The sequence below is a fragment of the Equus asinus genome, chromosome 2 (genome assembly GCF_041296235.1).
Source record: "Equus asinus isolate D_3611 breed Donkey chromosome 2, EquAss-T2T_v2, whole genome shotgun sequence".
NCBI lineage: Eukaryota > Metazoa > Chordata > Mammalia > Perissodactyla > Equidae > Equus > Equus asinus.
Genome location: NC_091791.1, coordinates 111288868 through 111314265, shown reverse-complemented (window position 1 = coordinate 111314265; position 25398 = coordinate 111288868). Strand labels below are relative to the sequence as shown.

The 25398-nt window shown below is 44.5% G+C and overlaps 1 protein-coding gene and 2 long non-coding RNA genes across 9 annotated transcripts in view; 1 reads left to right on the top strand and 2 right to left on the bottom strand.

The window, feature by feature from the left end:
- Nucleotides 1-25398, top strand: part of TTC23 (tetratricopeptide repeat domain 23) — a 99559-nt gene that overhangs the window by 49329 nt on the left and 24832 nt on the right. For 4 of the 7 annotated variants that reach the window (XM_070496228.1, XM_070496215.1, XM_070496238.1 and 1 more), the window contains exons 7-8: nucleotides 13760-13865; nucleotides 23721-23848. In XM_070496228.1, coding sequence (XP_070352329.1) covers nucleotides 13760-13865; nucleotides 23721-23848 — 234 coding nt within the window. Of the gene's footprint in view, nucleotides 1-13759; nucleotides 13931-23720; nucleotides 23849-25398 lie in introns of all 7 variants that reach the window. The other 3 variants (XR_011497657.1, XR_011497659.1, XM_070496251.1) reach the window with 1 other exon arrangement.
- Nucleotides 12557-13874, bottom strand: LOC139041776 (uncharacterized). Its single transcript, XR_011497660.1, has 3 exons — nucleotides 13735-13874; nucleotides 12898-12997; nucleotides 12557-12694 (listed from the first exon to the last, which is right to left on the bottom strand). It is a non-coding gene; the product is annotated as an uncharacterized lncRNA (long non-coding RNA).
- Nucleotides 16372-18533, bottom strand: LOC139041777 (uncharacterized). The gene is made up of 3 exons (XR_011497662.1): nucleotides 18192-18533; nucleotides 17765-18076; nucleotides 16372-17387 (listed from the first exon to the last, which is right to left on the bottom strand). It is a non-coding gene; the product is annotated as an uncharacterized lncRNA (long non-coding RNA).

Below are 25398 nucleotides of genomic sequence, written 5' to 3'. Positions count from 1 at the left end.
TTTCAGCGTATGTTTCATTGGAATAAAGATATTCTCTTAGGTAACTGTAATACAGTTATCAAATTCAGGACTGTTAACATTGGTACAGACCATGTTCTATTTTGTCAGTTGTCCAAATACCATCCTTTATGGCAATTTTTTCCCTCCAACACAAGACCCAGTCCGAGATCATGTATTGCATTTAGTTGTCATGACTCTGGTCTCCTGCAATCTAGAACAGTTTCTCAGCCTGTCTCTGTCTCTTATGACATTGAAATTTTTGAGGAATATAGGTCAGTTGTTTTGTGGACAGTGCCTCAGTTTGGGTTCATCTGATGTTTCCTCATGACGATTCCAACAACACATGCCCAGCTTGAATACTACAGAAGACTATAGTATTTTCTTTGGGTGTGCATCTGGAGGCATGTGTTGTCATCTGTCCTTCATTGGTGACATTGATTTTTATCACTCAGTCACAGTGATATATAGCTTCTTCACTGTATAGTAACTATTTTCCACTGTATAGCCAATAAACGTTCTATGGAGAGACATTGTGAAGACCAGATACATATCATACTCCTCTTAGAAATTTCCCTCTAGGTTTAGCATCCTTTGATGAATGTTTCCCAAACCAGTCTTTACTTGATGTTTGCAAGTTAATGATTTTCCATTCTGCCATTCCATCCACATTTATCAGTTGACATTCTACTGTTAGGAATGTCTCTCCCTCTTCCCACCAAGTTATTTATTTGTTGTGTATACCTTTGCTTTTTTCACTTAACAATATATCCTGGAAATCACTTTGTAGCAGTTCGTAGAAATCTTTATTCATTTGTACAGGGGTATAATAATCCATTTTATGTACATACTGTGGTTTTTTCAAATAGTTTCCTATGTTTGGGCATTTAGGTAGGTTCCAGTATTTTGCAGTTACAAATAATGTTGTAATGAATAATCTTAGACACATATACTTTTGTATTGTTGGAGTTGTATTCTCAGAGTAATTCCTACAGGTGGGACTGCTCAGTTGAAGGGAGCATGTGTTGGTAGTTTTGTAGGATGTTGCCAAATTGCCTGTCCTTGGGCTTCCCCTCATTTGTAGGCCACACCAGCAGTGTATGAGTGTGCCCACAGCCTCTTCCAAAAGAGTGGATGGTCAAGCTTTTGAATTATTCTCAGCCGATAGGTGAGAAGTGACATCTCAGTGTAGTTTTAATCTGCATTTCTCTTATTTAAAATGGAATTGAATATCTTTTCATATGTTTAAAGGACTTCAATATATTTTGTGAATTTTCTTTTTTGTGACTTATTCGTATCATTTGTCCACTTTTTGGTGTGTGTAGGTGAGGAAGATTGGCCCTGAGCTAACGTCTGTTGCCAATCTTCCTCTTTTTGCTTGAGGAAGAGTGTCGCTGAGCTAACATCTGTGCCGGTCTTCCTCTATTTTATGTGGGATGCTCCCACAGCATGGCTTAACAAGCGGTGCTAGGTCCACACTGGGAATCCAAACCTGCGAATCCCAGGCTGCTGAAGCAGAACACACAAAGTTACCCACTATGCCATCAGGCTGGCCCCTCACTTGTCCACTTTTTAGTAGAATTTTTATCTACTTTACCTTAACTGTTAAAGGTTCTTTAAATATTACACATATTGCCCTTTTATCTATGATGTATTTTGTAAATATTTTCACCCAATTTGTCATTTACATTTCATTTTGTTCATAGTGTTTTTTATTGTGATAATTTACATACTGTGAAATTCACCCTTTTAAAGTGTACAATTTAGTGGTTTAATTATATTCACAAGTTGTGCAACCATTACCACTATCTAATTCCAGAACATTTTCATCACCTCAAATAGAAACCTTGTACCCATTAGGAGTCATTTCCCTTCCCCTCCTCCCCTCATCTCCTGGTGACCGCCACTCTACTTTCTGGATTTGGCTATTATGGACATTTCATATAAATAGAATCATACCATATGTGGCCTTTTGTGTCTGACTTCTTTTATTTAGCATATTTTTTTCAAGGTTTATCCATGTTTGTCATGTATCAGTACTTTGTTTTCTTTTCATGTCTGAATAGTTTTCTGTTATCCACGTAGACCACATTTGTTTCTCTATTCATCAGCTGATGGACATTTGGGTTGTTTCCACTTTATGGATATTATAAATAATGTTATGAACATTCATGTACAGGTTTTTATATGGAATTTTTTCAGTTCTCTTGGGTGTAAGGCTAGGAGTGGAGTTGCTGGGTCATGTGGTAACTCAATATTAAACTTCTTGGGGAGCTGCCAAGCTGTTTTCCAAAGTGGCCTCAGCATTTTACATTCCCACCAGCAATGCGTAAGAGTTCTGCTTTCTCCACCCCCTCACCAACACTTGTTATTGTCTCTCTTTTTTATTTTAACCATCCTAGTGAGTATGAAGTGGTATCTCATTGCAGTTTTGATTTGAATTTCTCTAATGACTAATGATATTGCACATCTGTTTGTATGCTTATTGACTATTTGTGAATCTTCTCTGGGGAAATGCCTATTCAAATCCTTTGCCCGTTTTTTAACAGGGTTACTTGTCTTTTTACTGTTGACTTATAAGAGCTCTTTATATTGGTTACTAGCTACTAGACCCTCATCAGATGTATGATTTGTGAACATTTTCTCCCATCATGTGGCTTTCTTCTCACTTTCTTGACAGTGTCCTTTGAAGCACAAAAGTTTTTAATTTTGTTGAAGTCCAATGTATCCTTTTTTCCTTTTGTTGCTTGTGCCTTTGGTGTCACATCTAAGAAACCATTGCCTGATCCAAGTTCATGAAGGCTTGTTTCCTTCTAAAAGTTTGATAGTTTTAGCTTTTAACATTTAGGTGTTTGATCCATTTTGAGTTTATTTTTTTATATGATCTGAGGTTGAGGTCCAACTTCCTTCTTTTGTATGTGAATATCCAGTTGTCCTAGCAGCATTTATTAAAAGGACTATCCTTTCAACACAGAATCATCTTGGTATCTGTGTCAAAGTCAATTGACCATAAATGTAAGAATTTATTTCTGGATTCTCAATTCTATTCTATTGATCTTCATGTCTATCCTTATGTCAGTATTGATGAGGATTTTAGGCTGGTTACTTTTAAAACTGCAGATGAGAAGCAGGCTCCGAGGACTGGAATTTGTTTGCTCTTCGAGAAATGTTTGCACTTGTGAAGGAAGGGGGGATGACCTTGTAGGGACCTGAAATTGGCCACCCCAGGATATGTCTCTTTGGCATCGGGATTGTTTGGGGCTGATTGCTTTTGATAAACTGGGACAGGGAGGGAGGCTCTGGGGAATGGAACTTGCCCTTGTTGGGACACATTTACATTTGTAAGGTAAATCTCTATCTGTAAAAGCTGCCTCCCTCTCTGTACCAGGAAGAAGAAGAGAGATGACCTTGTCCCTAGAAACTCTTAATGGGGAAGGCAAGAACTTAAGTTGGTTGCTGTCTGGCAATCTCATATAACTGATTTAGGGTGGTGGCTTCTGACCTTTACTTAATCCGATTTGATTCTTGTCTAAAAGTCATGGGATCACCCAGTGACCAGACCCCACCTGCACTGATACCATTTTAACTTTTTTTCATATTCTTTCCTTTGTCTTGTAAAGAGATAACACATATACCTATGCCTTAAATTTAGCTCTAACCCTCAACTTGGGGCAGCAGCAGCGGCTCCTCCTGCCCGTGGGCCCTGTCCCCACGCAGCAGCTCTGACTGCCCATGGGTCCTGTCCCCATGCTATTCCACACTATTCTCTAAATAAAAGAGCACTACTGCCAGATCTTGAGAGTCCAAGAAATCTTTCTTTCGACTCCTTGGCTCACCGACCCCACATCAAGTATCACACTGTCTCAATTACTGTGGTTTTTCATTAAGTTAATCGATGTTATGAATAATGCTGCTGTGAACACTTATGTACAAGTTGTGAAGTAAGTTTTGAAATCATAACTGTGACATCTCCAACTTTGTTATTCTTTCTCAAGATTTTTTGGCTATTCTGGGTCCCTTGCATTTTCATATGAATTTTAGGATAAGCTTATAAATTTTTGAAAAAAAGAACAGCTGGGATTTTGACAAGGAGTACTTGAACCTGTATTTCAATTGGGGAGTATTGACATCTTAACAACATTAAGCCTTTCAATACATGAACATAGCATATCTCTATTTATTTAGGTCTTCCTTAATTTCTTTCAGCCGTGTTTTGTAGTATGTTTTACGCTTCTTTTGGTAGATTTATTCCCAGGCTTTTTGTTTTCTTTGATGCTGTTACAAATGGAAATGTTTTCTTAATTTCCTTTTCCTATTGTTCATTGCTAGTGTATAGAAATACAAATGGTATGTTTACCTTGTATGCTGCAACCTTGCCGAACTCATTTAATAGCTCTAATTTTTTGTGTGTGGATTCACAATGTTTTCTGCCATCCAGAAGTTTTCTGAATGCTTTCAAATTTTCAAGCTTTGCATTCTTTACTTTTGGATTTTGATTCTAAGTTGGAAGGATTTCTCTGTATTTGGGTTAGGGAGGAATTTACTCGTTTTTATAAATGCTTGTAAAGTTTGATAGGTGACTTTTATTGTTGTTTATTCTCAAGGTTAATAAAGATTAGAGAGTGTTAAATAAATACTTGCTGATCATTGTTAAAGAGATAGTTTGGCGAAGTCACAATAGCATTGGATTTGAAATCAGAAAATCTGAATTGGAGTCTAGATTCTTCTGTTTACCCTCTGTTTATACAAGTCATTTAACCTCTCAAAGAAGAAAAAGAAACCCTACAAAAGACCTTGTCCACTTCACAGAACTACACGAAGTTTCAAAGTGGAACTACTCTGTGCACCATTAGGCATGTTGCCAGGGTAAGCTACTCTTATTTATTAACAGTAATTATTAAACGTTTATTAAGGCTCCCTTTTTCTTTCTTTACCTAAGATACAGAAAGGTACAGTGTGGCCTCAGCTCTCCAAGGGAGCCCATGCCTCAAAGCCATTTATTAGGCACACAAAGAAAAGGGGCTTTGTTATTTCTCCTCTTGTTTTTCACTTTTAATTCCTTTGGAGTGAGAGGAACACCGAGAGAGAAAAGACCTTTTATTTTCTCTAGAATGTAGAAAAGTTCCAAAGTATTTTAGGAACTAATCCATTAAAATGGAGGAAAATAAAGCCAGCCCTGCAGAGCCACCACCCAGGGAAGGCGCAGTCTCAGACACTGATGAAAGAGCTGCCCTCGGCCCCATTCGTCCCTCTGCAGCAGGGGACCGTGAGAAACTGTGCAAATGTGATCGTTTCTGAAACTACTCCTGGCAGATTTTGGCAATAGAACCTTATTTTCCTATCCAAAAGAAAAATCACAGGGTTTCATTTATGTGAGTGAGAGCATGTTTGTGGGTGTGTGTTTTCCAGGAGTATAAATTAACCCTGCACCAGTGTGCATTGCCTTTTCACATCTCTGACACTTGAATTGTGTATTTCTCTTTTCAGTTTTTAGAATAGCTCTGCCACTCAGTAGTGCCCAAATTTAGAGTTTAATTTGCAAAGTATAATGAAATAATTTAATTTATCAGTTACTCTTCCAAAGACTTAGGGGTCAGAAAATCTAGCTTCACATTCCTGCTCTGGGCACATTATTGGCCTTGATGAGGCCTGGCTCCTGGCAGGTTCAGACGCCTCAGCAAATGGCAGTGCTTCTGATTGGCGCTTGTTAACTACTGTGTATGTGCTATAATGTGCAATTGATTTATTGTAAATAATTAGACAAGTGCAAAATCTCTGACAATACTAGCCTTTTTTGTTTAAAATTAGAAAAGATGCAGAATACAATTATGATTTTATTCATTATCAACATTTTCTAACATGTGAATGACATAAATCCAGGTGCCATACTGTTTCTTTTTAAATAAGAACTCTTTTTTATAAAAATGATTATGTGGTTTATAAAAAAAAATGAAGCCATACAGAAAAGCACAAAGCAATGGGTTATAAGTCATCCCAGGCCTCCCCTACTAGAAGTAGCCAATGTTGACACTTGTTGAGCACCTTTCCTCTGCATGTGAACAGGTAGCTATAGATTGAGAGTCAGAGAAAGGAGAAAAAAGAGAAAGAAAGATTGATAAATTTGACAGCATAGAAATGAAAAACTTCTTTGTGACAACATATCGTAAAGTCAAAAAGCAAATGTCAAAGAGGGGAAATATAGAAAGAATTCTTATAAAATCTAGATGAAAAAGACAACTCAATAGAAATATGGACAAAAGTCAGGAACAGACAATTTATAGAAAAAGAAATACAAATGGCCAATAACCTAACAAAAACAGTCGTCAGCTTCACTTGTTATTAAAGAAATGCGATTTGACAAAGGAGATGCTGTTTTTAACTACCTATGAGCAAAATAAAAAAGTTTGCTGATACCCCATGTGGCAAGGGGACGAGGAAGCAGGCATCCTCATGCACTGCCAGGAGGAGTGGGGATTGGCACCACTTTGGGGAAAAGCATTTGATATTCCCTCTCCAGTTTTGTCATGCATGGTCCCTTTGACCCAGCAGTTTCACGTCTAGGGGCTTACCTAACGGACATACATGCACAAGTGTGCAAAGATGTGAAAGCAGTGAAACCGTGTTGTTGGAAAGAGCAAAAATTAGAAATACCTTTAAAACCCATTAATGGGGACCTGGTTATGAAATTATGATACATCCATGTGATGGAATACTGTAGAACCATCAAAGAGAAAGAGGTGGATGTATCTGTTCTGACGTGAAAGATGTCCAAAGTGTCTTATTAATTTTTAAAAGCCAAATGTAGACCAGCATATTCATTCAGTCAATAACTGAGTGAACACTGCAATGTGCCAGGCACAGTGGTAGGCTCTGGGACTGTGATGGAGGGTCCAGACATCAGGGGTCCTACCCTTGAGGTGCAGCCTAGTGCGTGAGATAGACCTTAGTTGAATAGTCACGCAGATGAATGTAAAACGACAACTGTGACATGCACCACAAGGAGAAGTACTGGGTGCTATGAGAGCTCCCAACAGGGCAGCCTGACCTGGCGTGGGATCCCTTGAGGACTGGTAATGAGACACCCCAAAGGCTGAGGAGAGGGGAGAGGGGAGCCATTGTGGTGGGAGCCCAGAGTGGGTGGCAGGAGTTGAAGCTGAGCTGAGAGGGGGCAGGGCCTTGGTATGGTCTTGTGTGTGTGTGTTTAAGAACATGTGCCTGTGTGTGTTTGTGTAAGTATATCAATATTTCTGAGAGGATACACAGGAAACTGTTGATAGCAGTTAGCTATAAGAAGTCAGACTGGGAATGGGGAGAAGAGAGAGTGAGGCTTGTAGACAGAAGGGAGGGGGCATTTAAAATTGTAATTGTCTATTCTTTTCTACCACTTAGGATTTTTTAAAAATGATATGCAGGTGTTACTCATATAATCTAAAATTGTAGTTTTTAAGAAATACATACTTCCAACCAAAAGAAGATGAAAATAGAAGCCCCCAACACGTCTATTTGGATGCTAACACTTACAGAGAGTAGAGCCTTTTCTCCCCCAGTCCTTTGGAGGAGCTCATATTGACAACTGGAGAGCTGCCACTGAGAACTTTTGGTGATATTAAAAGAAACTGGCTTAACTGGGGACCTGCAGAACTCAGTTTTCTAATGCCCTCTGCACCCAGTGACTTCCCTTTCATCTACTCCCCTCGGGGATTCCCAGCTCCATCTCTTTCTTCACCAAGGTTCTCCAGCTGCCTCAGGGCCCTGTGGTTTGAGTGGCCATGCAAGACTTCCCTACTGGCAGAGATGGGAAAGGACAGGAAGTGGCAACCTTGGACTGCAACACGATCTGTTCTTGCGCAAGGAATTCAGCTCAAAGCTGAAGGATGGAATGGCAGCTTTGGCAGGGCTGCAGAGCTGGTCAGTTTTCAAAGAAACACAGCAAGCTCACACCTCACAATGGCAAGTGGACTTGAGTTGAATTAAGGCACACATTTGAATCAAAGCAGAAACAGAGACACTTAGTGGAAAGCCCCTTAACGTCTGCTCTGTCCACCATCCACTGCCTGGCTCCCCTCTATGGCATCCGTCTAAAGATAGTTCTCAGAAGCTCCATAAGTATCCAAATACTGGAGGCTCATGCTCCCTCTAGCCAGTCCATTCAATTTCTGGACTGAGTCTGCTACTTAGCAACCATTCCTCTGACTCTAATAATAGTTCTGACTATAATAATAGTTCTTTACTCTATTGACTTGAAAGTCACCTTTCTGTAACTTCTACCCTCTCTATGACCAGGTGTTAAGACTAGAAAAGCATACAATTTGGAATCCCAGCCCTTAGTTTGAATCTCTGTCCTGCCATTGACCCGCCATGTGACCTTCAGACAGTTGCTTAGTCTCCTTGAGTGTTCATTTCCCCATCTGTAAATTGTGCAGTTGGTATCACTCTCACTGGTCATTTTGAGATTAAGCAAGCTGGTGTTTATCCTGGGAAAAGTAGGTGCTTAAAAATATTAGTTCCCTTCTTCCTCTGTCCCTCCCTAGTGCTAGCTCTCAGCTTTACAAAGAGATCTCGGCTGTTAGCAAGTTGAAGACTTCTATTGTTTTCCTGATGAGTGTTCTCATCTCCAGGGTCTATAGACAACACAGTTGAAGCCCGCAAATGTACCTTGAGTACTTGTGTTCTCTCTACTTTGCTATGGGAGAGGAGATTTCCCTAAGTCAGTGATCCTCTAATCGTTACCAAGTGAGAAAAGAAAATCACCTCTCCCTCCCGCCAAGAGCTGGGTGTCCACACTCAGAACACTCGCAGTGTTTTAGGTCGACTGTTCATATGATGGGGCCTGCCTGCATAACTAGAAACAATCTTTTTACTAGTCATCAAGTTTTCTCTTCAAGAACTATTTCACGTTTTACAAATCCGAGGGGACAGGCCCAGTAAGATAAGAGTCCGCCAGCCCTGGCTCAGGCTGCATCTATTGACAGCTGGATTGGCGCTGAGCAATCAGCAGTTTCCCCCAGAAGCGCACGAGTGGACCAGAATGCAACAGCTGCTCTGCACCTTGCCAGGGTTTGAGGGCTTGTGAATGAGGTTTTTCAAGTAATGGCTTTGCTCAGTGTGGGACGTTAAAGCTTGTTTTTGTTTTTGTTTTTAACCCAGTACAACATGCTAGCAGCTCAAAAGACTTAGGAATATTAAACACCTCCTCAGCTTCAAGAAGATGGTTGATAAATGTATAACCGTAAGATATGGAAACCAGTGAAGGATCAGGAGGGGAAATGCGAGCCCTGGGGAGATTAATAAATAAGGAGGAGTGAGTGCAGGCACGCCGCCGATCCCCAGCAGGGCCCGTTACTTGGGCTCCTGCAGAAAGCCAGGAGAGGCAAGCACGACTCCTGTAATTCTGTTAACTCTAACAACTAGTCCTTAAATTCTCTCAGGTGTATATTCTCTTAACAACCAAGTTGTTGTCCCAGAATTGTGAACAGTGGTTTAGTTTGGAAAGATTGGGTAATCTAATCATAAGCTTTGTCAACTTCCTTTGTTCTCGCTCCCTAAGGAGGCCTCCTGCATAGTGTGGCACTGTGGTTCTCAATCCGTCACCCTGAGCCCTCATGTTCCACGGAGGGTCTTTTTGGGGAAGCTGGTTGGGAGCAGCTGGGTGGGCTTCCAGGCCCTCTCCACCCTCTTCAGTGAGAGCTGCTCCATTCTTACCTGCTTTGTATTTTAGAGAACCATGGAAGGTTCTGTTTGGCATATGAGGAGTTCTTCTGCTTCAAAACAGAAACTTGAAAATCAATGGTGCTGTGATGTTTGCATCCTTTTATAAGTTGCTTTTCCCCTCAACGGTATGTTTTTGAAATGTAACCATGTTAAGATATGTAGATAGAGTTAAATCACTGTATAAATAAACCACAATACATTCATTCCTCTGCTGATGGATTTTATTTTTGAGGTTTTTGTTGGGTTTTTTTTGAGGAAGATTAGCCCTGAGCTAACATCTGCAAATCCTCCTCTTTTTGCTGAAGAAGACGGGCCTGAGCTAACATCTGCCTGTCTTCCTCTACTTTACATGTGGGATGCCTGGCACAGCATGGCTTGATGAGCCATGTCAAGGTCCACACCCAGGATCCGAACTGGCAAACCCCAGGCCACCAAAGCAGAACATGTGAACATAACCACTGCACCACCAGGCTGGCCCCCTGCTGATGGATTTAAATGGCTCCCCCTTTTTCACCATCTCAAATAATGCTTCAGTGGAGTTGAGGGCATTTTTGATAATGACAGTGATGGATGGTGCATTCTAAGATGGACAGGAAGGGAACGGACAGCAGGAGGGGGCAGATGGATAGTGAGACTGCAGAGAGTGGATAGAGGACCAGAGGTTGCGTGGACGTGATAGAGCCAGGATGTGATAGAGCAAGGGCGGGGGTGTCTATGAGCTGTAGAATCCAGAGGGAGCATAATTAAGCAATAAGCCGGAGCGTGAAGGGGAACTGAGTAGCTGATGGTAGAGAGGAAAATGAGCCTGTCAAAACCTGAGAGACTGAGGTGTTGGATGGGTTGCTCACTGGATATTTTAGTTTGCTCTTTCGGCTCCAGTCTGCATCCCTCTCAGCCCTGCTCTGTGCCCTAGACGCTGACCCTTAAGTAGAGTCTGTGGGCCCCCTTGCCCTCTGTGTGGGAGGCACACAGCCCTGACTTTGGAAGGAGAGAGAGGAACAGGGTATTTATTCCCTCAGCTCCTCCCTGCAAGGTCACTGCTGCTGGGCTGTGTCCCTCTACTGAGAGCCACTGCTCCCTCCCCTGCACTTCATCTTTCTAGTTCCAGCGAAGGCTCTCTGCCCTGCTCCGCCTACAACGGTACAGCACCTTGTCTTGGGGTCCCGCACTCTCCTCTTTGGATTTCCTCCATGAAAAGGATCCTTTTATCAACCTCTGTTCCTCTATTTACCTGCTAGACTGTGCCATCTCTTTCTTGCCTGATATGTGCTACCTGCTAGACTGTGCCATCTCTTTCTTGCCTGATATGTGCAACCAATCTCGTGGATGCGAAAATCTCTGAAAATGATCACAGGAGGAGGGTGTAGAGAAGGTAGTGAGCCGGGTGCTAAAACCTAGTGAGGGGCAGTGTCTGTAAGTTTAGAGAAAATCAAAATATTCCACATTTTTGTAGTTCATCTGTGAGCCCCTTTAAAGCCGAAAGCCCTGCCTAATTTTTTTTTTGTGAATTCCTAGTGTTTGAACAATATCTGGCATATAGAAGGTATTTAAAAATTAAGACAAATTGAATTGAATAGGAATAAATTAATTAAACGGAATTGAATTGAATTTTATTGAATAAATGAGATGCTAATCTTGCTCATTTTAAACATCATGGGTTCCCTTCTCAACCCCCCCACTCTCCCTCAGCATATGGTTTTTAGAAGCTTCATAAACATCAAATAATAAATTAGATCAGGGATTGAGTTTCTGAAGTGAACAATGAATAATAAATGTTTGCTTATATTAGCATCTCACGCAGAACAATGTTGAGGTTGTAAAGATTTGGTGGTAAATTCAGATCCCTTAGGCTTTCAGGATCCACTTTCTGGATATTGTAAGCACTTCTGCTCCTGGAAAGCTTTGTTTCCTCTCTCTGAGACAAAAGACAACTTACAGAACTTTCAGAACGTGGAATTATTCATTTGAAAATAATTTTGATAGATAACTATCTTTTACATTGCCTTAAGTTATAATATAGAGTGGAAACAAAATATGAAATCTTTTTGAATTTGAATCTGAGTTTTAATCAATCTAAAATACTGTGTGTTAAAAGTCTTTGTAACAATATGAGTTAAATCTTTCTGGTGACACAAGTTGCTTTTCTCGATAGTGGATTGTAGAGACTGTGAACCCAGAGGAAAACACAAAGGAAACACGAGTCAGTTTGCATTTGGGGTAGGGCGGGCCCTTCCTCTCTCTTCGTTCCTTGCTCTAAACACTGAACACATGATCCTTTGACTCTATGCCTGAGATTCCTACTATCTTTACTGCATGTAGTTGCTTTTCGGAGTACCCATTATTTGAAAAGCATTTCAAGTCAGAGCTTCAGGCCAAATCGAAGAACAAGACTAATTTGGGGGCCACTGAAATCACTTAATTTATGTGTATCCTATAATAAGAAAAGTAGTTTCAAAGCAAAGGATATTCTTAGCATTTATGAATACAAAATTCTGGTTGTTCTAACACAGCAATAAAACCCAGCAATCTTGATTTGGAGTGGCCCCTATCATAAAAAGTCTACAGCTAGTAACTCAGTTGATTTTAACAAATGACAAATGTGGTGACAGTATAGAGGCTACACTGATTGCCATCTTAGAAAGGCATTCCAGTGGTCATCAGAGGAGTAAGTCTCTATGCTTTTCTGTCTCACTGCTTGGTCTGGACTAGAAGATTCTAGTAGTATGGTTTTATCTTCTAGACCAGCTTCCATGGATTAGTCATTACTCCTGGAGGCTGAATGAATCAGGGTGCGCTGAGGACTGTGCTGGCATCAATTAGTGATGTCTGCCACCTGGGACAGGGCCGGAGGAGTGGCAGGGTTCATTACATGGTAGAAAAATCAAATTTGAAGTCAGAGTAGCAAGGTCAGAGTCTTATCTCCATCTTTTATTAGCTGTGAGATATCTTGGGGAAGTCATCCATTCAGCAACCTTAGTTTTCTCATCTATAAAAATGAGGATAATAAAAATTGTCAGAAAATTAAAATTGACATCATAAATGAAAAAGAACTAAAGTACAGTTTAAATCATAGTTGTGGTTAGTATGTTTTGCCTATCCCAATCTAGTGTTTCTCTCCTTTAAACTCATGGTGTGTTAGTATTTCTGTCACTCTTTTGGCAATTGATTGTGGACTACCTGCCATCTCACCTTGGTGCATTGTGTGACTTCATGTTTACTTCCTGTTTCTTTCTCTACTGCCCGCACTTCCTAGGCCACGCGTCTCCTGGAGGAGGCCATCTGTGAGTATCTGTTTATTGGATGAATGTAAATATATTACTAATAGCATTTTTTAAACTCCAAATGTTGACAGGCAGATGAGTGGTAACTTTATCTTTTTATTTATTTTATATATTTTTATTTGTAGAGATGTATTTTGTATTCTATTTGAAAGAATTATTATTATTTTATGTTCACAGGATCATAGAGGTTGGTTTTTTTCTTAAAGAATTTTTAAATGGGCTTTGTTTTCAAGGAACTGAGCTGTTTGCTGTGCTCGGGCGGCTCCCATGGGCCAGTTTGCGGACGGTACAAGCAGATGGGCTTGGTGGATCAGGCATAGGGGAGGGGTCTGGGTTCTGTGGGTCAGGCTGCTGACACCGTGGGTAGGTCCCCCTTTCTGGGCTGACCACTAGGCAGGGGCCTGGGTGCCCACCTCCTCTGCACAGCACTGGCACTTTTTCTTCCATCTCCTTCCCTCTTGAAACCCTCCCCCCTCTTCCGGCTGGCACTGCACTCCTAGGAACATAGACTGTTAAATGATTGGCTTAATGATAGGCCCTGGCCGTGGCGTCGAGCCGTCTGGGCTCAGCATCCGGTGCTTTCTTTCTCTACTACATGATGCTTTTAAAATCCAGCTCTCCCAAGAGTTGATTGAAATTCCACATAAACCATATTGTCTAACTTATTAGAAAGTTCCTTGGCTTTCTGCTTATCGCTGCCACAACAGTTAGTTCCCTGTTTCTGCTGCCAAGCATGTAAACAAACCTTTTTCTTCTTTCCATGGTGACAGGCGCATCTCATCGTCCTGAGCAGAAACCCCTCTCAGGAGGAGGCAGCTGTCTCCGCCCACTTTGTCGCCCGCGCTGCTGTCGCCTCTGGGATGCCCGAGCACCATGGTGAGAAGGACCCTTCTGTGGGTGATGGGTGCTGTCTGCTGCCTGCCTGTCCCGCACGTGTCTGGGTCTGTAAACTATCTGCCTTTGGGATGGGTGAGCAGGTAGATGGAGCTGTGACACAGACCTTTCGCAGAGCCCTTGTGGCTTTATCCATTGTCTATAGTTGTGCCACTCTGTTAGCTTCACCAGAGTCCTTTGGTTTCTATCCCTGTTCGACTTTCTTCTAATCTTTTACTTTCAAATACAGTGAATCTTCATCCAAACATAGCTATTAAAAGCCCCAGAGAATCTGTACTGGGCTGACAGGGAAACCTGCTCTGCTGTCAAAGGTGATCTATTTTTAAAGATTGTTGTGCAGCTACTGTGGCAACAGATCTGGCCTGTTGGAACACCAGCCTCCAGATGCTCACAGGGCTGAGCTTTCAATCAGGATGAACTTACAGGGTTTCAGGATCCCGAAAGGAAGTTGCCATTTATGACTCATATATGGTTTTTCTTAGCCCACATAATAGGGTAGAGCAGTGAGCTTGGGGAGTTCTCTAAGGCACCATCCTGGGCTCCCAGCATACGATATGCCCCTATTGACAGAGAACACGCATTCTAGTGACTTTTTTTTAAGTCAGAATATTCAGAAACAGAGTATAACTCATAAGAAGACCTAGGGGTATATTCTAGGATGTCAGATAAAAATAATTATGTTATAGAAAAATAAGGTCCACTGTGCCAGTAAGCCTAAAATCAATATCTGGAAGGCTTGGGGTTGGGGTTCAGGGGGCAGGCAGGAGTTAGGCTAAGATAAGGAGGCTGGCGGTGAGAGAAGATGAAGGGGACACCTCAATGAGCAGCCTGGTCTGCAGAGAACCCTGGCCAGGCAAGGGCTCCAGTCCAGGGAGGAGCTGGTGAAGAGGAGACCAGTGTTTATCCATCTGTCCATCCCACTTTGCAGAGCCCTCATTCTGGTCTCCTGGAGCTTTGAGTGCCTTTTCAGAGCTGGAGGAGCCTTTCTGGGGATAGAGAGAGAGAGCAGGCAACCTTTCTGATCCTCAGTCTCTAGAACCCTGTATACACAACAGTCAACAAAACCTTCAAAGAGCCACCATTTTGATGAGCTTGTTGGTGGCTAAAATTCCTTCAATAGGGGAAAAGAAACTTCCATTCCACAATTATTAGTAAGACACTTGAAATGCAAACGAATGTTTGATGAAACCCTTAGAATAGCAGGAGTCACAAATCTAAATGTCTATAGAAACTTCAAGTATGCAATGTGAGTGAAGGTGTAGGTACTAGAAAATAGTAGCAGCAGCAAGCATAATTATAAATAGCAGCTAACTGTCAGCTATAATATGATAGAGACAATATGGAGTGGTGAGGACTGTGACAAACTGGAGAAGCCCCTATTCCATCAAATGTGAGCAGCTGTTACTCAGCTCCAGCCCATTGCTGTCATGTGGAAGGCAGGCTTATATTGGCAGATGTTCTGCTTTTTTCAAGGAAAGGTAGAAATTTGGATTTTTATGTGAAATCAATTTGTAATTGATGGTAATTAACTCAAGTATCTTTCAGGCTCTGAGTGAGCTAGAACAAGTGTGAGGGCTGGATCCGTAACTTCTGACCTGGAGAGCATGAGTGTAATGAGTGGTTGTCAGATCCTCCCTGAGTTTCTCAGGGGCTCATGGGTTAAGACAACTGGAGGGTTCTGAGCATTTAAATTGGTGGGGTGTGTGGGAGGAGGTCTAGTCCCAAGAGAACACCAAACAGCTAGAGGAGGCTAAGGCCTAGAGACCATCTTTGCCTAGAGGGATTCCAGTTTGCCAGCATCTCAGCTCAATGTACACACTTAGTGAAGGGATGGATTGGATTCAGACCAGTACAAATTGTGTCCTAAAATCTATTTTTCCTGTAGCTGCAAAGTTAGGCCACTCTGCTTTATGTGAGTTACAGAATCAGACAAGCCAATTATATATATGTCTTTAAAGTTTTCCAGTCTAAATATAGTGTTGGTATTGCCTCCCCTGTAAATTGAGAAGGACAGTAATACCTACTTGCTACAGATAAGGTCTGTGAGAATTTAATGACCTCATACAGTAATAATAGCTAACGTTTATATAGTGCATACTGGCATGGTTCTAACCACATTACATTTATTAACTCAATTAATCCTCACAACAGCCCTATGAGGTTGGTGCAAGTATTTCCAGTTTTCAGATGGAGAAACTGAGACACAGGACGATTAGGTAATTTCCCCAAATACCCATAGCCAGGGAGTGGCAGAGTTGAACCTAGGCTCTTGACCTCCGTGTTACATTATAATGGCTGGTCCTGCATACGCCCCTTCTCTTCCTTGCCCCTCCCGACTTGGGCAGGCTGAAGAGACTGTAGCCTTTGGAACAAACAAGGGACATGAGAAGGGTGAAGGTGACCCAGAGGCACAGGTTTGGAGAGCCAGTGGGAAGGGCCAGTCCAGGAGTGCTGTTGACGAAAATAATCCATAACCAATCTATAAATGAAAATTTGGGAGAGTTTATTCTGAGCTAAAATCTGAGGACCACAGCCCGGGGCCTTTCTTCCCGAAGGAAGAAAGGGCACCAAAGAAGTGGGGTGCACAGAGTGGTTATATATCCCCAAACAGGATGTTTCACATATGATTGAAATGTCCTTTTACAATAGTCGCGAGACTGCTCTGTTGGCACAGCAATTGATGGAAACAGCAGGTAGGTCTGCTGTCTCAGTGAACACAGCAGGGTGGCAGGTCTGTTGTCTTGAGCTGATTGGTCACAGGTGAGCTGGGTGGTCAAAGGTGAGCACAGCAATCAGTTCCTAGCCTAAGGAAAGATGCTTATCCTTAAGGAAATGCCAATGTGGGGGAAGTTGCACCTTTATCTCAAGGGCCTTTGTTCTTGCCATAGGGAATGTCTAAAGCAGACATACAATGCATGCTCAACGGCCACGGTCAGGCCCTTTTGGAAAGACAAGGTCAGGCCGAATTAGGTTTACACCAAATGGCTTCCTCATATTCTCCAATATGTCCTATTACTTGCCATTTCTATTTGTTAGTGCACACAGGCTCTTAGAGGCCCTCTACCTTTGGTGACCTGCACCCTGAAAGCCGAGTGGCCAGTCAGAATCTGCAGTGTCAGAGGAGTATAAAGATGGCAGGATGAGAAGAAAGCTGCCCTGGAGTGGGGAGCTGGACAGACGCACTCGGCTGTACAGATCAAGGAAGGGGTTGCCTCTGCTAGAGGCTTGGAGGATTTGTTGCTTGAAACATAGGCAACAGAGGCCTCGGGGACTCGGAGCCAGCAGGAATCATGGTCAAAACAATATTAACAACAGTGACAATAGTAGCAACGGTTGAGCATCCCTTGTATGCAGGTGCTGGTATTCGCACAAACATGTTCATTTAATCCTTTTCACAAGCCTTCGAGGCAGGATGCGACCTCCCATTTACAAATGTGCTAACACAGCCAGCTGTCCATACCAGGAAGTCCATCAGTCTGTATTCTCTCCACTCATTGCTCCACCCTAAAAGGACAAAGCCCCAATCAGTCTGTAGGATACTGCTAGACAAGTCCATCTCAGACTCAGCTTCTACGAATCAGAAGACACTTGAAATGCCTGTCACCTTGATGCCATCAGAAGGCACTTGAAATGTCTGTCACCTTGATGCCATTAGGAGGAAAGATTACTGAGGCCTTGAAGGCAGGTCAACGCTAATTGAGGAGGTCAGCAGTGAAACTGTAGGATTGAAACAGCTGCTTGTCTGGCAGCTACATAAAGCTCTGGAACAGGTGCAGAGGGGAGCACCAGCCCTCGCCTCTAAGGCCTCAAACTATCTAAATGGGCGTGTCAGAAACCAAGAAAAGCAAGGAGAAACCCCGAACTATTCCTACTGCATTAACCTGTTTGAAAACTGCTGCCGTTGGAATCCTTGTGCCCTTGGTGGCAGTTGTGGGAAGGCTGTGGAAAAGGAGCTGACCGGGCCTGAGTTTTGAGTTACCGAGTTTGTTACGGCTTTCCCTGAGGGTGATGTGGGCCAAGAGGGTGCGGCCCGCATTATAGGCGTGGAAGCGGCTTCCCTCTGGAAGCAGGAATGAGCTGGGCCCCATTCAGCCAGGAGCCACGGAGGGAGCGGGCAGGCACATTACCACTGTCTTTCACGGTGCCAGGTTTTCAGGTCGTCTCTCTGCTCTCTCCTCACGTGGTCAGTACCCCTACAGGGGGAACAAAAGAAACCCACCCGGGGCAGAAGTTTCTCCAGGCCTCTGCTCCCTCCAGCAAGGGGAAAGGAAAGGGGGGAATTTGGACCAACTCCCTGCCAGCGCTCACCCAGGCAGGAGTTCGGCGATGAGACTCTCTTACTCTCTCTTCAGTCACTGCTAGTTCAGAAGTCCCAGCCAGGTCCCCTGGGAACAAATCTGCATGTTCCCCCGAGTGCCAAAGAAATCCACATGCATGGGGATCTCAGCTGTGCTCTCTTGTGCTTAAACCTGTCTGTGCTGAGTACAGTTTTTTTTAAAGCATTATTAATGAGAAAAATTTCCCATTGGGGGATTCTCCGTAGCCTGCTTGCTGAATGCCCATTGAAGGCATTGCCCTCTGACGAACGAAACACCACTAGCCAAGAAGCCAGTGTTTCAGGCTCCACACTCGAGCTAACTCCTTTGCTCTGTGCCTTCCCTGCATTCCTTTTGCAGACAAAACTGCCCTAGAAGTCACGAAGGATTGTGATTGCATAAGGACTCCCAGTTCAGGCTCCTGGAATGTCACTAACCTGAACCTGGCCGGCTTCCCGGAGCAGCCATAGACAAACTTGGTATTAACAGCTCTCCCAACCCTGCTACGTGTTCAGGGCATTGGCCTTGTGTTTATAACTCTTCTTCTAAAGGATATTAGAATGAAATGGCCTGAAGCCAAGTACATTTCAGTGTAAATCTTTGAGAGGCAGAGCCCGCTGAGCACAGGCGGCCTTGTTTGGAAGTGACCCCATCTGCGGCCTGGGCTCCAGCAGGCCCGGGAGCTCTGCAGGGTCCAGAGACAGCATGAAGGAATGGACTCTGCCCCATCAGAGCCTGGGGGGCGGGGGGTGGGATCCCTGGCTACATCGACCAGACTCATGAGAAATAATTCCCTGTGCACAAATATGTATATCTCCCCAGCCTCCACTTGTCCTAGTCTCTGCCCACATTTTACAGAGTAGACATGAAATATGTAAGGATCTGCAGCTAGGCACTGCATCTCGAAGAAGTCGCCTCTTTTTTTACCCTACACAATCCTCCCTTTTCTCAACTCTTCCTCCAGTGGCCTCCATCTCAGCTTGCCCCTTGCTGGGCCCTGCCCCACCCCCAGCCCACTCCCTGCTCTCTGGGTTACTGATGCTCCTTGGGCCCCTCGTGTCACAGAGAGACGGGAAGTCAGACAGCCTCTGGCATACACACATGCCCAGCTCCAGTGGGCTCCTGACAGGTAACATGGCCGCCTGGGAGCAGCCAAGGTCAGAAGTCCTTCACCTTTCCGTGGCCTTTCTTAGCTGCCCCTGCTGCCTCCCTCACCCCACCTCCAATCTGAGGCCTCCAAATGGGGCTTGTGGTGCGGTCCTGCTGGTGGAAATGAGTGTAAGCCACCTGGCCACACACACTTACCTCTCTCTCTTCCTCCTCATTCTTCCCCTCTCCATCTTCCTTCCTCCTCACCCTTCCCACCCACCTCGAGTCCTGTGTGTTTTGAGAGAGCCTTCCTCACCTCCTACTCAGAGCCCATTTCTCGTTACAAAATGCCCAGCCAGCCTGAACCTGGCCTTCCTCTGAGCTCCCCAAGCAGACGTCAGTGTCCATGCCTGCTCTGTGCTCCACAGGCAGGGTGAGAAAAGGGAAGCGGCAGAGAGCGAGCAGTGGGTGAGGCCAGAGAAGAAAAGGGACGTCTCTTACTCTGTTTCTCACCATCGTTAGTGGGACCCCCTCAAAACCTCTGAAAGGCACCTTAGAGCACGTCCTATGTAGAGGACTGGGGTTCAAGATGACTCGAGGGTCACTCTGCAAGTTAGAGGCAAAGCAAGGCCTAGGCAGAGGCCGGGTGCTGCCCACTTAACCACACCCCAGAACCGGAGAGTGAGTGACACTGTGGGTGCCCCGTCCTCAGAGGTCCAGGGAGTCCGGAAGCCCCTAAGGATGGGCAGGTGGGGTCTGCAGGGGTTGGCAGCTCTTGGGGCCAACAGAAGAGTAGAAGCAGTGGCCTCTTCCCCACCCCGAGTCTGTGCTGTTGGTCTCTCTTCACAGAGCGACAACCTGGGGTAGAACTTATCAAGCTTTGCCTCCAAGCTGCTTTTCATCTTCGTGTCTGAGAACAAATCTGTGGCCTCACTTTGCTCCTAGGGAGGATGCAGTGCATGTGCTTCATCTATGATAACCACTTTTATGGTGCTCCAGTTTTTCACTTTTGTGCTGGCTAATAATTTGTGTTCAGAACTTCTCAGAAAAGCCTATGTCATTTATACCCTGACTTGGCTTCAAAAAGGATTTTTCAGACAACTTATGGAAAACACATATACTTCATCAAGAAAGTAACTGGGGCAATAGAACTTTGGCTGCTGGACACCTGACCACTACATGGGTGGCCCCACGTGGGACTCTGAGTAGTAGGGGACTAGGGATAGGATCCTTCCTGGTGGTGAGGACGTTTTAAGGCAGGCAGATCCCCATGGTGACAGAGTCCCTGACTAGGCCTGACCAGGCCTGTGGGCACCAGGTACTGTGCAGGCACTTCGTGAATGATCTGTGCAAGCCTCACCCACCCTGCCGCCATCTTGGTTACCTCACTCCATGGATGCAAACCTGCCCCCAGAGACAGCTGTGAACTTCCTGGGACCACATGGCTAGTGAGCAGCAGGTCTGCTGCTCCTGGAAGCCTTGTCCAGGCCCTGTGAAGTGTTCCTCCTGAAGGTGGTCTCCAGTGTAGACCACTGCGGGCCCCATGGTGAGGAGAGAGCCTCTTAGGCACTTGGTATGTCCTCAAGCTTCCCTGGTGGCTTCTCCCTGGTTGGTGGGTGGCCTCAGGGCAGCTGCCTGTGCAGAGCCCACGTGGCAACCTCCAGCAAGGTCTAAATGGGTTCAATCTGTTTGTTTGCTGGGTGATGGCCCTCTGGGTTAACGCCAGGCTAGGATTTGAGATTTTCCATTTTCTAATTCCCTGGGGTCCTTCATGCTTTTTCAGTTAGTACAGAGTACAGACTATTTCCCAAGACTGTTACAAAAGGTAATGGTCGCATTGTACATACAGGCCTCCCTCTGAATGAAAGCTGCCCTCGAGGTTCCAGCACTCACTGTAGGAGGGCCTCCAGCAATCAAGCCCAGGGGTACTGGGATTTATTTTAATTAAAAGCCTCCTGACCTCCAGTGTGTCAAACCGTAACTCCACAGTCCTCCTGCTCTTTGAATGCAGCCTTGTTTTCTTCTGCCTGTATGTGAACATACAGACGGAACAGAATCCGACAGGGCCTCCAGGAGACCTAAGCCTCCCCGCCCAGCGGGCCACACGGCCTCCCTTGCTCTAACTCGCAGGCAGCCTAAATGTTCTGTTGGAGTGAAAATGGGAAAAGATTAATGGCCTTGGAACACCTGTGCCACTGGGGCTCAGATGTACAAGCTAAGTCATGCCCCTGTGCTTTAGAAAATGACCTCATCTTCTGCCGAGGCTACCGGCATCAGGTTGCAGAGGATTCTAGAAGAGGTTTTTAAATTAGAGATGGCCATGTGTGAGAGCTGTTGAAATTGCTAGCTCTTTGTGAAGCCACACTCAGCTTCAGGGCGCAAGGTCCATGCTGAGAGGTGGCATCCCACCCACCCAGCTGTGACCTCCGCTCCCTCTGGGGTGAATCTTGTCACTTGTCCCAGATGGACCTCCTGTGGGGTGCCCACCCCCAGCAGAACAAACTCTGCTTATCAGAGCGTCACTCCTTAGCTGTAGTAATAGGACAAGTTTGCTCTCCCCTCAAAGACTAATCATGTGGTTCATAGTTCAGAAAGTTAATCCGGGGGGTTGGAGGGGTGGGGGCAATAAGTCAGGGTCTTGCAGTAAAGGAGCTTCCCTGTGTCCCAGGTGAAGATAAAAGTGGCTTCAGATTTATAGACAGGGAAGGCACCCAGCGTGGATGCCCCAGACCTTCCTCTGTTCCCCAGCTGTAGGCTGTTCCGATATCCAAGGGTCCTGACGTGATGGCTGACGTGTGGTCCACTTGACGTGACCACAGCTGTCAGAGAACACCCTCCCTCCCCACTGTCCTTGCCCCGCTCTGACTAGAGACCTTCCAAGAACAGAAATGAGAACAACCTGGACCTTTACAGAAGCTAAGGACGCAGAAGTGGAGGAAGGGAAGCAGCAGCTTTAAGAGGCTGACCCCAGGGGCCAGATTGCCAGGCAGCGCCTGTCTCTATTGTCCCACCACAACACTGAGCTTTCCTTCACTTCAGTAGCCACACTGCCTTAATTTAAGTAATAAATTCCTTCCTCCCTCCCTTCCTTCCTCCCTCACTTCCACTACCTCTTCCAGAGTTGCTAACAATGCATATGTGCTAACAGTATGTGCTAACAAGCATCCTCTTTGGAAAATATGAATAGGTTCTGAGTTAGAGGTTCTGAGCCATTTACACACTAGTTTGAGTTAGGCCAAGCAGCTTCCTTTCTCCCAGCATCTCTATGAGACAGCAACACTAAAAGAAAGGAACATGCAGCACTCAGGTCTCAAGGACCAGCCTAATGGGTGTCTTTGGGGGCTATTGGTCAGCATGTGACTGCTGGGGGCAGAAATACTAAGAGGTGGGAGAACATTACAAGAAAGAGGCTAGGAAGGTATCAAGTGTGGCTGTGTCCGCCTGTGCCTGACAGACTGGCTCCTTACACAAGAAGGGAGGGAAACACTCCTCCTTTACCTGAGCATGGCACCACTTCTTCTAAAGCCAAGGTCAGAAACTCAGTCCCTGCCCGTTCAGCCCCAGCTCCTTCCTACACCCTTTATATCTGCTGGTCCTTATAGTAAGGCTCATCCCCGGGGAACAAGGCTGAGCCTCAGAAAGATCTTTACTCCTAAAGAAGGGCTCGGTTACATTCTTTGGTTAATTCCCAATTAGACGGAAAATTAAAATATCAAGAGTACTCCACTCCTGAATATCCTTGTTAATTTTTCAGCATGGAATGTTCATCTCTGTAATGCCTTTAGAATCAACAAAATAAATGCCACATCATCCCCGTATTTGCTGTTATCAGATTATCAAATAGCCAAAGTTAATACATAGTCTGAGCATTAAATCTGTAATGTTTTCTTCCACGAGTCAGCCATGAGGAAAGAGATGTCACATTTTCTGTGTGGTAGAATTTTCTCCTCCCCCGAGAGAAATGTGAGTAATACTCTAGAAATCCATCTGCCGGGCTGGCAGTGGACAGACCCCCTTTGAAAGAGATGAGCAGGGGACTTCAGTTCAACCCACTTGTGTTGAGCTACAACCCTAACCTCAGAGGGGAGCAACCAAAGTTTTAGGAAGAATTAATTGTTATTCAACCTGGAAACTTACCGACACATTCAGGTCTTGGGGGAAGTTCCCCGGTTGCATTAACTTTGCTTACTATATCACCAGGCAAGCTGAGACATATGAAAACCGAGGGAAGTAAATTGCTGTATCTTTCTGAGACCTAACCTATTGTGATAAAACAGGCAGATTAGTGAGCAAAAGAGTTTCCTTAACTAGGTTCTCTTGTCCTAATGCTTATTATTTTCAAGTAGTTTCACTGCCACTAAAAGCATATTTATTCTGTTTCCATTTCAAATCTGTGAGCAGTTTTCAAAGTTGATATGGTGTTTTTCTTCAGATGTGGCTGAGCAGTATTTTCAAGAGAGCATGGCTAAACTTAAGGATGCCGAAGGGATGGGTAAAGCCAAATTTCTTTCAATTCAAGATGAATATTGCCATTTGCTGCAAGTCATTGGACAAGAAGAGGTAAGTGAGTTTGGACCACAGTTGACTAGTTATTTACACGGGTGGCCCAGTTCATACCCAAAGGGCTACTTCACTCTGCAAGCAGCCATTAGACATCTACTATGTACAAGGCAAGTGCCAGGCTCCACAGGGACACAGATAAGTAGGCCACGTGGCCACTCTCAGATACTTGCTCTTGGGAAATGAAAACTGTTTATGAGACTGTAGATGTCGTGTTCACCCACAAAGGATCCCAAAGGAGTAGAAACTTTGAGAACCCATTGGACAGACCCTGCTTATGGAAGCCTTCTGTTCTGGCTGGAATAGAGGGGAGCAGTTAGTGTGTCTAGTTCCTCCCTCCTTATTTTGGATAATGCATGGAATTTGCATATCTAATGAGAATTAGATACACAGCACAGAAGTTACAGCTCACTGTCTTTTGCCATTGAACCATACAGGCATGCTTTCCATGGCTTACAAAAAGGAACAAGACCCACAGTTGATGTTTTATTGGTAATTAAACCCTTGGGAACTTATTCCGTGCAAAGCCCAACAGCTACCAGAAAGCCACATGCTGTGGCTTGATTTATATAGAACATCTATATATATTTTTTTTTCAACTCTAACCTATCACAGCAAGTACTTGAGATGAAAACCTTTTCATTTCCTTTGCTCTTCTGTAGATCTTCTTCCCTAACCCTTAATCTCCCACTCCTGTCTCAATTGATGGAGTTTAAGGAACAGAGTTTTTAATCTGGATGCACCCATGTTCCTCAGGCCAAAGTAGAGCTACAGTAACAATAACAAATGGAGTTTCCATATTTTTCTGGATCACCCAAGCAAGTAGAGAGGGGCTTTCCAGGGGCCTCAGATTCTAGCGCATCTCTAGAAGTTCTATGGGAATGCTCAGGTCAGAAGTCTGGGAGGAAGTCTGCTCCCGTCCTGTCTCACCCCTTCCAGCTCATTCCGTCATTTTCACCTCCAAAATGCACCTTGAATCCATCTATTGGCCACCAGCTCCACCTCCACTCATCATCGTCCTCTGCCTGGACCACTCTAACAAACTCCACGCCCCCAGCTGCTGCTTCCACTCCTGCCCTTTCCTAATCCATTCTGAACAAGGAAGCTACCATGAGCTTTTCAAAAAGCAGGTCGGCTCAGTGAACCCCATTTGTAAAATACTCCAGTGGCTTCTCAGTGCCCCTAAGATAAACCAGAGTCCCATTTGGCCCACAATACCTTGCATGATCTGGATTCTGCTGACATTGCCAGTCTCACTTCTGCCCCCTCCCCCGATCCATTTTCTGGCCACACTGGCTTTTTCTAATCCTCACTTCCCGGCAGTGCCAGCTTTTGTCTCCTGCTGCTAGAAGGCTCTTCTCCATTCGGCCCCTGGCTAATGCAGATCCATCCTTCAGGACTCATCAGCTTGCCTGATTCCTCTCCCCAGTTTTCACTAGATTCTCCTCATTATTCTTCCTCATAGAATCCTATTTGATATAATTATATATTTGTAAGTAAAAATGTGGATGTTTACTGTCTCTCCCCTGACTAGACCGAATTCCACAAGT